Raw genomic sequence first — 13,786 nt, forward strand, 5'->3', positions numbered from 1 at the left:
GTAATGATAAAAGGGAAGGTGTCCAAACTAATTTTGTTTTCTAGAAAATTCACTGGAAAAAAAATCACAGTTTTGTTCAAATTAATTTTGAGTCCAGATATTTTTTGAAATTTTACTAGTACAGTTAGGGCTGCAGGTGCAGAATTTTGTGGGTCTGATATATACAGTACCGTATCAGCTGCATATAGTAATAGTTTCTGTTCAAGTCCTTCTTTGAAAATCCCATTTATCTCTGATGCATTTCAAAAGAGAAGAGCCAATGGCTCAATGGCGATTGCAAATAGCAGTGGTGACAAGGAGCATCCTTGTCTAGTACCACATTCTAGTTTGAAGTACTGTAGTGTGAAATAATGTTGTTAATGCAAACTGAAGCTTCTGGACTGGTTTACAGTAGTTTGATCCATGCACAAATGTTTGGGCCAAACCCAATTTATGCAATGTGGAGAATAGGTAGTCCCATTCAACCATATCAAATACTTTTTCTGCATCCAAAGATAATAAGATCTCTGGACTGTTAGACTTTATGGATGAATGTATTACATTAAATAGGCATCAAAGATTGGAGATTAAGTGTCTACCTTTAATAAATACAGTTTGGTCTTGTGATATTACTGAAGGAAACACTTTCTCAATCCTTCTAGCTAGAACTTCAGAGAGTATCTTAACATCATTATTCAGAAGTGAGACTGGTCTGTATGATGCACATTGTAATAAGTCCTTATTTTTCTTAGGAAAAACGGTAATTAATGGTTGGCGAAAAGTTGGAGGTAGAGTTTTATTGTCTCTGGCTTCTATAAATGTTGATAATAAAAGGGGAGCTAACTTAATTGAATTTTTTTAATAAATTCCTGCAGGGTAGCCATCGGGACCTGGTGTTTTCCTGCTCTGAAGTGAGTGTATAGCATTACTAATTCTGATAGTGTCAGAGGTTTATCAGATTCCGCTGCACTGAGAGTATCTAGCTGTGGTATCCGTAATGTATCAAAAAATGCATTAGATTGTGTCTTGTATTCTTTAAATTGAGTAGAATATAAGGACTTAGAGTAGTCTCTAAATGTGTGCATTATATTTTTATGGTCAATGATTTTAATCTCAATCTGTGTTGGTGATTAATGATATTGCATTGCAAACTTCCTGCTTGTGGATTTGTTGAGCTAAGATCTTTTTAGCCTTTTCTCCGTGTTCAAAGTAATGATGTTGCGATTAAAAAATTAGCTTTTGTTGTCAAAAGTTTGTGCTCTGATTGCAAAGCATGTCTTTTACTAAAATGTGCCTCATTTGGAGGTCTGGTGTATTCTTGATCTATTCTGGTAATTTCACTGATTAACTTTGACGCCTTCTTGGTTTCCGATTTATTTTTGTTGAGGTGATATGAGATAATCTGTCCTGTTAAAAGTGCCTTCGGTGTTTCCCAGAGTATTCCTGCAGAGACCTCTGAGAATGCATTTGTCTCTAAAAAAGAATCAATCAATTTTCTTGGATATAAATTCTGTACTGTTCTAGTTAGCTAATAACAGGGAGTAAAGATGCCCATTGCAAGATGAGTATATGGGGCACAATGATTTGAGGTCCATGATCAGTGGGGCATGGTCAGAGATAGTAATAGCGTTGTAAGACTTGCAAGACTTGATTATGGGCAAGAAATTGTTATCTATAAAGAAGTAATCAATTCTTGAGTAGCAATGATGTACTGATGAGAAGAAGGAATATGACCTTAGGTATGGATTTAGAAATCTCCTTGGGTCTAATAAGTTTTGATCAATTAAAAATTGTGTGATTATTTTTGCAGTGTTAGATATTATTGCTCCTGTGGTTTGATATATATAACGTATGATAGTAAAATCCTAATACAATAAACCAAGTGTGTGATGTTAAATAGCCCCATTTGGGGAAAAAATGTATACATTTTATATATATATATATATATATATATATATATATATATATATATATACAGTGGGTACGGAAAGTATTCAGACCCCCTTCAATTTTTCACTCTTTGTCATATTGCAACCATTTGCTAAAATCATTTAAATTAATTTTTTCCCTCATTAATGTACACACAGCACCCCATATTGACAGACAAAAAAAAGAATGTTTGAAATTGTTGCAGATTTATTAAAAAAGAAAAACTGAAATATCACGTGGTCCTAAGTATTCAGACCCGTTGCTCAGTATTTAGTAGAAGCACCCTTTTGAGCTAATACAGCCATGAGTCTTCTTGGGAAAGATGCAACAAGTTTTTCACACCTGGATTTGGGGATCCTCTGCCATTCCTCCTTGCAGATCCTCTCCAGTTCTGTCAGGTTGGATGGTAAACGTTGGTGGACAGCCATTTTTAGGTCTCTCCAGAGATGCTCAATTGGGTTTAAGTCAGGGCTCTGGCTGGGCCATTCAAGAACAGTCACAGAGTTGTTGTGAAGCCACTCCTTCGTTATTTTAGCTGTGTGCTTAGGGTCATTGTCTTGTTGGAAGGTAAACCTTCGGCCCAGTCTGAGGTCCTTAGCACTCTGGAGAAGGTTTTTGTCCAGGATATCACTGTACTTGGCCGCATTCATCTTTCCCTCGATTGCAACCAGTCGTCCTGTCCCTGCAGCTGAAAAACACCCCCACAGCATGATGCTGCCACCGCCACGCTTCACTGTGGGGACTGTATTGGACAAGTGATGAGCAGTGCCTGGTTGTCTCCACACATACCTCAGTGCAAGACACATGACAGCCCGCATGGAGTTTGCTAAAAGACACCTGAAGGACTCTGAGATGGTGAGAAATAAGATTCTCTGGTCTGATGAGACCAAGATAGAACTTTTTGGCCTTAATTCTAAGCGGTATGTGTGGAGACAACCAGGCACTGCTCATCACTTGTCCAATATAGTCCCCACAGTGAAGCATGGCGGTGGCAGCATCATGCTGTGAGGGTGTTTTTCAGCTGCAGGGACAGGACAACTGGTTGCAATCAAGGGAAAGATGAATGCGGCCAAGTACAGGGATATCCTGGACAAAAACCTTCTCCAGAGTGCTAAGGACCTCAGACTGGGCCGAAGGTTTACCTTCCAACAAGACAATGACCCTAAGCACACAGCTAAAATAACGAAGGAGTGGCTTCACAACAACTCTGTGATTGTTCTTGAATGGCCCAGCCAGAGCCCTGACTTAAACCCAATTGAGCATCTCTGAAGAGACCTAAAAATGGCTGTCCACCAACATTTACCATCCAACCTGACAGAACTGGAGAGGATCTGCAAGGAGGAATGGCAGAGGATCCCCAAATCCAGGTGTGAAAAACTTGTTGCATCTTTCCCAAGAAGACTCATGGCTGTATTAGCTCAAAAGGGTGCTTCTACTAAATACTGAGCAAAGGGTCTGAATACTTAGGACCATGTGATATTTCAGTTTTTCTTTTTTAATAAATCTGCAACAATTTTAAAAATTCTTTTTTTTGTCTGTCAATATGGGGTGCTGTGTGTACATTAATGAGGGAAAAAATTAATTTAAATGATTTTAGCAAATGGCTGCAATATGACAAAGAGTGAAAAATTGAAGGGGGTCTGAATACTTTCCGTACCCACTGTATATATATATATGTGTGTGTGTGTGTGTGTGTGTGTGTGTATATATATATATATATATATATATATATACAATTAATAAACACACACATACATATATATATATATATATACATACATATATGTGTGTGTGTATATATATATATATATATATATATATATATACAATTAATAAACACACACATACATATATATATATATACATACATATATGTGTGTGTGTGTGTATATATATATATATATATATATATATATATATAAATGTAATTATAATTGTAATCAAAATGTTAAAATAGCAGGGTGGGAAATAGAATATATAATTACGGCAAAAGTCTCATTGCAAATAGTCTTTACCTTGCCAGGACATGATGCAACTCACAATCGTATTTCAAAAAGTATTGGGGTCAGTTTTTTTAGCTCTTTTTCTGCTTCATCTGGAGAACTGAAAATATAGAACTTGCCTTGAATATCCACTCTCAATGTAGCAGGATACAAGAGGCTGTATCTGATTTCCGTAAGCGCTGTTTTAATGCTGGAAAGTGCAGCATGTTTAGCAGCTGTTGAAGATGAAAAATCAGTGAAAATGTGAATGTGGTTATTTTCAAATATAATCTCTTGTTTCATTCTGAGTAGCGACATCAGATTTAGTTTAGATTGTAATTCATTGAAACGCACAATGAGGTTTCTAGGTTTTGAGGCGTTCAATCCACGTATGCGGTAAGCTGCTGATATCCCGGTGTCTGATTTGAAGTTCTCTCCAATTATTTGAGAGCATAGTTCAGCAATGAATTTCACTGGGTTTGGGCTTTCACGGTTTTCAGGAAGACCTTCAATTCTGATATTACTTCTTCTATATCCACCTTCCAGCACCGCTAGTCTGTCTCCAAGCACTGTGCATTCGGATTTTGTAGCCGTTGCTTTTTCGTCAGTGGTGGAAGCTAATTGTTCAACTATTTCAATATGAGTTGTGAACGTTTGCTTAATGTCTTCAAGCTAAGCACCAAGTGCTCTAAATTTATTTTCAAACTTACTCTGATTTTCCTGTATTTTTTCGTCAATTTTTTTCTAGAATACCTTTAAAGGTTGCTTCAAAGTGATTACTTAAGCTTCTCCAAGTCTTTAATATCCTGAAGTAGCTTCTCTTTGTCATGTTTATGCCCTTTATATCTTTCCTTATATCCTTTGTAATCTTCTTTATATAATTCTTTACCTCATTTATGTCTCCACCGAGTGCATTAGTTATTGCGGTGGTCATTGCAGCAATCATTACCTTCAGCTCAGACATGTTTGTTGCGTTCTTCTCTGTGCTCTGCAGATGGAGTAGCAAGCCCAGTTGGAGTTTTAATTCTTATATGGTGGCAATCACATATAGCTGTAGCTGGTGTGTGGTAACATGAAGATCCAGCATTAGATTTCAGGAAGATGTGAAAGGCACTATATTAGATAGATAGATAGATAGATAGATAGATAGATAGATAGATAGATAGATAGATAGATAGATAGATAGATAGATAGATAGATAGATAGATAGATAGATAGATAGATAGATAGATAGATAGATAGATAGATGTGAAAGACATTATACAGAGCAAAATTCTATTTCACACTCTAAAAAATACAAAATCTTTGCATCAGTTCCAACATAAATTTGGAGAAGTGACACATAATCACTTTTTCATAAAGATGGTCATAGATTAAAATTCTGCAAGATGCAGAATTTCAGTGCCAGTATCTCTTGGGGATCTGTCCCAAATGTCTGAATTTAATTCAATTCTGGCTGAACCTTAAGGCAGAGAAAAAAAGTAGTAAATAAAAAATGGTAATAAAATTGAAAGCATGCAACAGTGATAGGTTCTCCTGAGAAGTTATACAAGCTTGAAACCCAAATAAAAGCAGTCATGAATAGCAACATGGAAAAGTCTTGAAGAGAGCTTACCACATTTAAGAAGTAACAGAGGTCTCCCACAATGACAATACAATTCCATGCATTAACAATTAACAAAGATGGTGGCACTAATGAAGATATTAAGACATTAAATGCAACATATGTTATGAAAATTGACTTTTAAAGCAAAATTGTATATTCTTTTTCAATAATCACTAATAAAGGGTGTATTTGTAATGAACCTGTTATACGTTGTGGTGATTAAACCTTGGGCTGGTTTCATGGAGTTCTTTAATAATCTGTTGTGCAGTTGTCCTGCAAATTATTTCATTGAAATAACATCCACAGCCATTCCTAACAGTGCATGTGACACTGAGTGTCCAGAACGATTCATTACATGTTACTCATATGTTTCAGCTGAATCCAAAGTTGTCGTCACCATCAATCAGGCCTTAAGAGGAGGTAAGACCATTGAGCTGAAGAGGACAGTTGACCAGGCACTAAAGAGATGCCCCTCTGTGAAGCATGTGCTGGTGGGCACGAGAACGGACAGCCAAGTCCCCATGAATGACATAGACATCCCCTTGGAGGAGGTATGGGGCATTGACTGTGACTTTCCTTTTTAAAAGCTGAATGTGTAAAGGCCCGGGAATGTGGAATGTTTGTTTTTTTCACTAACTGCTTGAGTACGCTCCGTTCTTTTTCCTCCCATATCTCTGGCATTTTGTTTCATTCATGTTTTATCAGACTGCATCCTGAGGCCCTTTAAGAGATATATCTGTGTCCAGAGGGGGTTGCTAGCTCCCTCAGAATTCACATCATGTCATTTTCTAGTTTTACATTTGACTTCAATTTTAAATTGGCCGATGTTTCAGTTTTTGTTGAAACATTTGGCACACTGTGCCAATCTTCTGTGAAGAGCAGCAGTTACAGACATACATGTCAAGATTCAGTAAAAAATCATAACAATTTATTTTTTGTTTTACTTTTTCACTCCTGCTCATTTCAGTTCTTCCTCGCTGTTTAGCCAGCTGTTGTCATCATCATTTTAGAACAACTTGATGCTTTTCTAGCTTGTGATGTCATGGCAACATTATTTACAGGAGTGGGTTGCATACTGAAAGTATCTGCATTTTATTGTCTAAAAGAAAGATTCTAACCTAAGAAAGTTAGTTTCTCAAGCAATTTCTTTTCCAAGTTTTTACTTTTGTTTTTCTGTATGTAGTGGACCAGACTTTGGGTATCAAGTAACCCTCTTAATTTGATTGCAGCTTTGTCTTTCTGGTAACAGTCCCAATGTGACTCTTTCTACTCTCTTTCTTCGCCTGTGGAAATTATTGTCTCCCTCACTCACACTAAGCTCGCCACAAATTTGATCCTGCCTTTATGGAAAGATTGAAACAGTCACAACAGTATATTGTTGTGGTAAGATGAACACTTGAAACTAACAATGAGAGTACTAGATAAAGAACTGACAAATAAACCTTTCCACCTTTGCTGAAGTGGTTTTGTGTCAGGTGTTTTCTTTACGGCACAGTTTATGCCTTGAACCTAAAATCATGATCTCGATGAAAGCTGACTTAGAGGAGCGGAGAAGCTTTCTGCATTATTTTTCTTCAAACAATCACCTGGTGCTCAGCTACCCTTGAAAATCTCCAAAGGAGATCTGTTTATTATTAATTCACAAAACTAAGTGTTTGTTTTTGCAGGAAATGATGAAAGAGGATGTGACTTGTGACCCCGTCCCCATGGAGAGTGAAGACATGCTCTTTCTGCTTTACACGTCTGGTAGCACCGGGCGACCCAAAGGTTTGGTACACACACAGGCTGGATATCTTCTCTACTCCGCCCTGACACATCGGGTAATTGCACAAAACAATGTAAAATTCAATCTACACTGGTCTTCACAAAGGCCATTGACCACAAGCAGTGGCGTAGCGTAGTGGGGGCAGCAGGGGCGACCCGCCCCAGGTGGCACTTTTAGGGGTCGGCAAAATTCTTTAGAATTACTGTATATTTTAGTCTTTTAAATTGAAATACCTAAGTAAGGGGGCGGCGGAATTTTTCACCCACGCTACGCCACTGACCACAAGTCTCATGAACTGTAACAAATGTGTCTCTTGCAGTATGTCTTTAACTACCAGGACGGAGATATCTTTGGCTGTGTGGCTGATATTGGCTGGATCACTGGACACAGCTACATTATCTATGGCCCACTGTGCAATGGAGGAACCACGGTCTTGTTTGAAAGCACCCCAGTTTATCCCAATCCAGGTATGTGTGGATGCCACTGCAGATATGACCACCAGACAAAAGACCTACTGATATGCCTTCAATATCCTTAGGCTCTCAATGAACTTCAAACTTACTTTACATTGACCACTGACCTAAAGTTAATGCCAACTGTGACCTTTGAACTGTTGTACAACAACATGCAGAAACATAGAAATGTCCTTCTGTCTTCTGGTACCCTTGTGAAGAGCAATATGTAGGCTTCAATACTTACGTCTGATACCATACGAGTTATTTCACAGAAGCCTTAGTTCCCTTAATGCCCATTTCTTAACATCAAAACTATCATTTATTCAAAGAATGTGTTGAAAAAGAATTTTTTTCCGTTTAGGACGCTACTGGGAAACAGTGGAGCGGCTTAAAATTAATCAGTTTTATGGCGCCCCAACAGCAATACGCCTCCTGTTGAAATATAAAGATGAGTGGGTGAAGAAATACGACCGCTCATCCTTGAAGACCCTTGGATCAGGTCTGTACAAGAAGCCATAATCAAATTGTTATCTGTCTTTCTTCTCACCATTTCTTCTAATATCAGCCTCATTCTCCCTCCCAATCCTGTCTATGTTAGTCGGTCCATCTTTCATCCTCTTCCCTCAGTATCTGCCTCTCTTACCTCCACTGCACTTTTGACTCTTTAAGTGTGTCCATCTCCCCTCTTCTCCTCAAATGTCACTCTATCTGTCACTCCTCCACTTCTCCCTATATTCTAAATTTAAACACAACACTCAAATATCCTCCCCTATCCTATGATTCTTCACGAATACTGGGGCTACAATGACTGTACTTTTTGTGGCTGACATTCCTATCCTTTTTTATCAGTGGGAGAACCAATCAACTCTGAGGCATGGGACTGGTACTCCCGAGTAGTTGGAGATGGACGGTGTCCTGTGTTAGACACATGGTGGCAAACAGGTAGGCAGCAGGCTTCAAAATGTATTATTATTATTATTAGAGTGGTTCATTTTGACTTGAATGATTAAGGGAAGTCCAAGATCAAAATATTGAGATGGCAGGTCTCCTGATTCAGACCCTGGGGCTGTACACCTGCTTTGCTAGTTTACGAATGTCACCTAAAGTACGTATTCAGAGAAGCAGCAGTATTATATTATTATAGAGAATTATATGATGGCTTTCCTGTAAGAATAAGTTCATATGTTCCGAAAGCAAGTGATTGGTGCAATCATAGCCTTTTTTTCTAAAGAATCTTTGTCTATTTAGATAAATAAATGGCTCCCAGAATGTCATGGTAGAGTAATGACTAGTACCACTGACTTAGGAATCCAGTGCAATGGATTTGAATTCTCTACCTGATCAATGTCTGTGTGGACTTTTCATGTTTCCTTCATATCTGGTCCTAAAATACCTAGGATTTGTGTGTTAACTTTTGAGTCTAAATGGCCTCCTATGTGGGTACCTGCATGAGCGGTCCTGGTTCTGGCCTCTTTATAGAGATAGGCCTTGGCCCCCATGACCGTGAGTAGTGCATTAAGTGGGTTTGAGAATATTATATTAGAATATGTTAAGTTGCTCACTCAGGCAAAGCACTTAAGTATTGCTATTGCTGACACAATCCTAAATGTCAACAGACAGCAGACATGGTGGCATTCCTAGGGAATCCCTTGAGTTTTTATAGAATTAACTCATAACAAGCAGCTATCGGCACTGGGCAGCAGAAGGGAGAGGGGGAGTCAGCGCCAGAACCTAAATGGCACAATTACACTAATTGAACTGAATGACAATCATCTGGAAATGGCTAACAGGCTTTAGATTCATTTACACTTAAATGTTGGCAAGATCACACGTCAAGCCTGCTGGCAGACCCCTACCCCCTCCAGTCAAAAATCCTCTCCAGATTGCTAGGACTTCTGTCAATCACCAATCATCTGTTCGTTAAAACTTTATAAAGCTTTCCAAATGTGATTAAAGCCAGAGAGACGACCCTGTGGCTGTCAGCGCTCCCTGCATGCTCAGATAATTGATTTACAGCATATAATAATATTCTAATTAAATGTAATTTACTTAACGTAACTCTAATTAATTAACTGACATCTGTCCTGATGCTTCTGCCTATTGCTGCCTTTTTGTTTCCTCAGAGACTGGTGGAATCTGCATTTCTCCCTGGCCAGCACCTCCTAATGCAGAGATCTTACCAGCAATGGCTATGCGACCGTTCTTTGGGATTCAGCCTGTCCTGCTGGATGATGAGGTAGATACCACCTAGTGGAGGTCATCCTTTTCTACAGCCATTTGTCTCCATTTTATTCCTCCATCAGCAGTAGAATGTGCTTGCAACTAGTCAAAACACTAAAAAGTTAAAAACAAAAAAAAAATCCATGCTGACTACCTGCTACTTGACACCTTTGTTTTCTTGGCAGGGAAAGGGACTGTATGCCAATGACATGTCTGGAGCACTATGCATAGCACGACCCTGGCCTGGAGTGGCCAGAACCATTTATAATGACCACCAGAGATTTAAAGAAACTTATTTCCAGCCATACCCAGGTAAGGCCATTCTAAAAATGAACCATTTGTGTATTGAGGTGAAAAGTGAGAAGCAGTGACGTGTTCAACTGGTGAAAAAGAAAGCTCATTGGTTATAATGACATGTCCAGTTGTTAGCTGATCTGTAGTGACCAGCCAGAGTAGAACCTACCTGCTAAACTGGAACAGTCACTTCTGGGAATGATAAATGTATGAAAAGCAGTACTCACCTAGGGATACGGGGGAGGGCTGGAGTCTATCCCAGCAAGTACAGGACACAAGGCAGGAACAAACCCTGGACAGGGTACTGGGCTGTTGCATGGAAGACACACACACCAAACACACATGGGGAGAACATGCATACTCCACACAAGGAGGACACGGGACACAAACCCTGGTCTGCTTACTGCAAGGCAGCAGTAGTACCTCTGTGTCACGGTGTCAGACTTTTGTTTTTATATTTGTTCATATTTTTTATTGATATTCTTGCAAAGTTATTTCCTTTTTGGTTCTGTTTCCACTATTTAGTGACAATTATTTCATAGCTGTGACCATGTTGTTTATAGTCGTTATAAATGTATCATACTGCATCACAACATTTTGCCAATTTAATATGGCAGTGTGCTATGCCTGGCATCCAAGTATTGAATCCCTTTCCTCATTTTGCTCTCAGTGTCTAGATTAGTGTAATCCAAATGGTGCTTCTGAGAAGAATTTAGTGTTAGAACCCTTTTACTACATTCTGTAGACTTTGACTTTGGTTTGTGGCTTGACTGTCAGTTTTGGTTTCTGCCTCATGCCTGTGTTTTGACCAGAATTCTGCCAATTTCTATTTGTTTTACCCATCTTCTGGCCTTTTCTCTTGCTCTGTATTATCCAGATGATTCACTACAGCTAGGATGTGGTTTGCAATGTAGGTGTGCTACATGACCCCCAGCACAGACAGGAGTGAGAAGTGACCAGGCCAAAGCATGCAATGATAATAAGGATTCCTATGACTCTTTTCTAATAGGAAGGGCACACGGCCCCAGAAAAAGATCATATGGACTGCGCTGTCCCTATAAAAGAGTAGGCAGAATGGATGGTGCCAGGGCAACTAAAGGCTGAGGGTGCATGGACACTAGGAAACACTAGCAGAAGTCTCTATGTCAGGTCCCTTGAGCAAATGAAAAGCCACCTGACCACAGAAATGACTCTGGTGTTTGCTGGATTCAAAGTGAGACATTTTGAGTGCAAAATCAGAAAATAAGTTGGGATGAAAGCTCAACTTGTATAAAGAAAAGAACTAAGTGTCATGACAGAGGGCAAGTGCTGGCTGCAGTACTATGGTGAGCAAGTAGGTAAGCTACTACACCATACCACAAAAAAGATCTCCCATGTTAACGGATCTCTTCTTTTAATTTATATTACTTTTGTATTCTTTGTGTATTTACTCCTGATCTGGATTTAGCTTGATAACCATGACATTTTGGCTTACCTTTCTACTTCCTTGGACTTATTCTGGGTGAAGAGGTCTTCCACAAAGGTCTTTTGCAATCAAATGGTGTATAGCACGAAATGGAGCTGGAGGAAAAGAAATAAAGATATTTTGTTAAAGAAAAACTCCACTTGATAACACTTGTCCAGGAGTGTTCAGCCCCAATTAGCTTCAAACTGTTTGTCCTGTCAGACCATAAGCAGTTGGGAAATCCATGACCAGACATTTGCTCAACTGTGATCAGTCCGACAAGGTTTGTGTAGGGAAAAGGTTTACACAATTACTGTTTAGTAAGAAAATACTGTCTTGTTGAAGAACAATAAGCTAAAAAGTGTTTAGTTGAGAGAAATCCTGGCTAGCAGTGTCCAGCAGCAAAATGTGTCTCACCTACAAGGGATGAGGCACACTTTTGAGGTAATTTTTGGATGCACTGATCTAATTTCATGTCCTCTGCTTGCTCAATATATTTTTTTTTTTACTTGAAAGTCCCATTCAGTATGTCCTGTGCAGCTGTGGCACCATAGTGGAATCACTAATTAGTTCTTGCCCTTTGGATCACTGCCTTGAAATGAGCTTTATATAATGACAGGCGACATTTCATCTCTTTAGTCCTATCACTTGAAGTAAGTCCTGTACTCCCCATCCAAAGTAAACACAGAGCCAGTTTTCCTTGTGCCTCTGATAAAAGGTTTGAAATAAACCTGACATCCCCAACTCCTGAAAGCCATCACTCCCACACTAAAAATTAGGAGGGGTTTCCTTTTGCCCTGGGGCCCTGGTAAACAATTCCCTACCGGTGGCACCCAGCGCTCTGCAGCAACAACCTAAATTTGTATGTGATCATCAGGAGGAACTGCATGGTGACCTATCACTGACATACTTTTCATCTCGTTCTGAGCAAATATTTGTGCAACCTTAGAAAAACTCCCCTATTTGTTTGGGAAAAAAAATTGTGAAATCCGCTTAAAAAAAGAAATTCCACAGTGACCTCCAGGACAAGACCCATGTGTATGTAAATGAGTCTGCACTTTGCTTCCACAGGTTACTTTTTCACCGGGGATGGGGCCTACCGATCAAAGGAAGGCTACTACCAGATCATTGGCCGCCTGGATGATGTTATCAACGTCAGTGGGCACCGTCTTGGCACAGCAGAAATTGAAGATGCCCTGGTAAGACAAGCTTTTTTCTTTTTTTTTTTTTTTACACTGACTTTGTCACTTGCTCACTTGTCCATGTTTTTGTACACAACACAACCAGTCTTCTGTTTTCCTGCTTTAGAACCAGAATGCTGTTATTGCTGAGTCGGCTGTGATTGGCTATCCACATGAGATTAAAGGAGAAGGTAGGGCTGTTTAATTGGATACTGAGACTGACATGACACTTGAGTGATGTTATTCCAAGACATTTACACGCTTCTGCTTTCTGGCCTGCCTCTCTTGAGTGTGTTGTATTATAGTTGGTTGTGATGTTTTCTTCCTTTCATGCGAGTACATTCTATAATGGATTGCTAGTCCTCATTAGACTGAACTTTGAAAGTTCAGTAATAATTAAACTATTTGCGTCCTCTTCTTCCCCTGTGTCTCATAACCACTGCCACTGCATGACCACGACCACATGTGGTCTTTGGTGTCTTCAAACTGGGAATCGCACATCGACCATTTCTTTCTAATTGGTTTTGTCTCAAGCTTTTTTGATGTTCATTTTCAAATCTCGGCTGCCTGTCACCTCTTCAACATCATCCATCCACCATCTTACTTGTTGTGATGTGATATTTTGCATACAAGTTGATAAATATTTTGTATGTCTTTATGTGTAACTTAGGCAAAACTAAGTCAGGAAAGTGAATTTTACGACAGAGTTGGGGGAAGTGCTTGAAAGAAGTGTTTCTCTGCTAAAGTCTCTCTTTCAACTCCCCGCAGGAAAGGCTGCCTAACTGCCAAGCTTTACCTTAACATATAGTTTTGGGAGATGGCAGGTGTGAAGGTGTTCTGTCCCCCCATTGGTCTGAAGTATGGCTGTTTGGAACTGGCTTGTATCAGAAGCCTTTAAGTACTATGATGCCCTATTGGCTCTAGGGGTTGG

General features: G+C 39.3%; 1 protein-coding gene across 1 annotated transcript in view; it reads left to right on the plus strand.

Annotated features, from left to right (window-relative positions):
- The window catches only part of LOC114666405 (acetyl-coenzyme A synthetase 2-like, mitochondrial), a 40,699-nt gene that overhangs the window by 12,008 nt on the left and 14,905 nt on the right, over positions 1 to 13,786 (plus strand). The window contains exons 4-12 of the mRNA XM_028821252.2: positions 5,872 to 6,047; positions 7,164 to 7,316; positions 7,581 to 7,728; positions 8,078 to 8,215; positions 8,566 to 8,658; positions 9,840 to 9,952; positions 10,122 to 10,248; positions 12,746 to 12,873; positions 12,983 to 13,046. Of these exons, the coding sequence (XP_028677085.1) occupies positions 5,872 to 6,047; positions 7,164 to 7,316; positions 7,581 to 7,728; positions 8,078 to 8,215; positions 8,566 to 8,658; positions 9,840 to 9,952; positions 10,122 to 10,248; positions 12,746 to 12,873; positions 12,983 to 13,046 (1,140 nt within the window). The remainder of the gene's footprint in view (positions 1 to 5,871; positions 6,048 to 7,163; positions 7,317 to 7,580; positions 7,729 to 8,077; positions 8,216 to 8,565; positions 8,659 to 9,839; positions 9,953 to 10,121; positions 10,249 to 12,745; positions 12,874 to 12,982; positions 13,047 to 13,786) is intronic.

The sequence above is a fragment of the Erpetoichthys calabaricus genome, chromosome 16 (assembly GCF_900747795.2).
Source record: "Erpetoichthys calabaricus chromosome 16, fErpCal1.3, whole genome shotgun sequence".
NCBI lineage: Eukaryota > Metazoa > Chordata > Cladistia > Polypteriformes > Polypteridae > Erpetoichthys > Erpetoichthys calabaricus.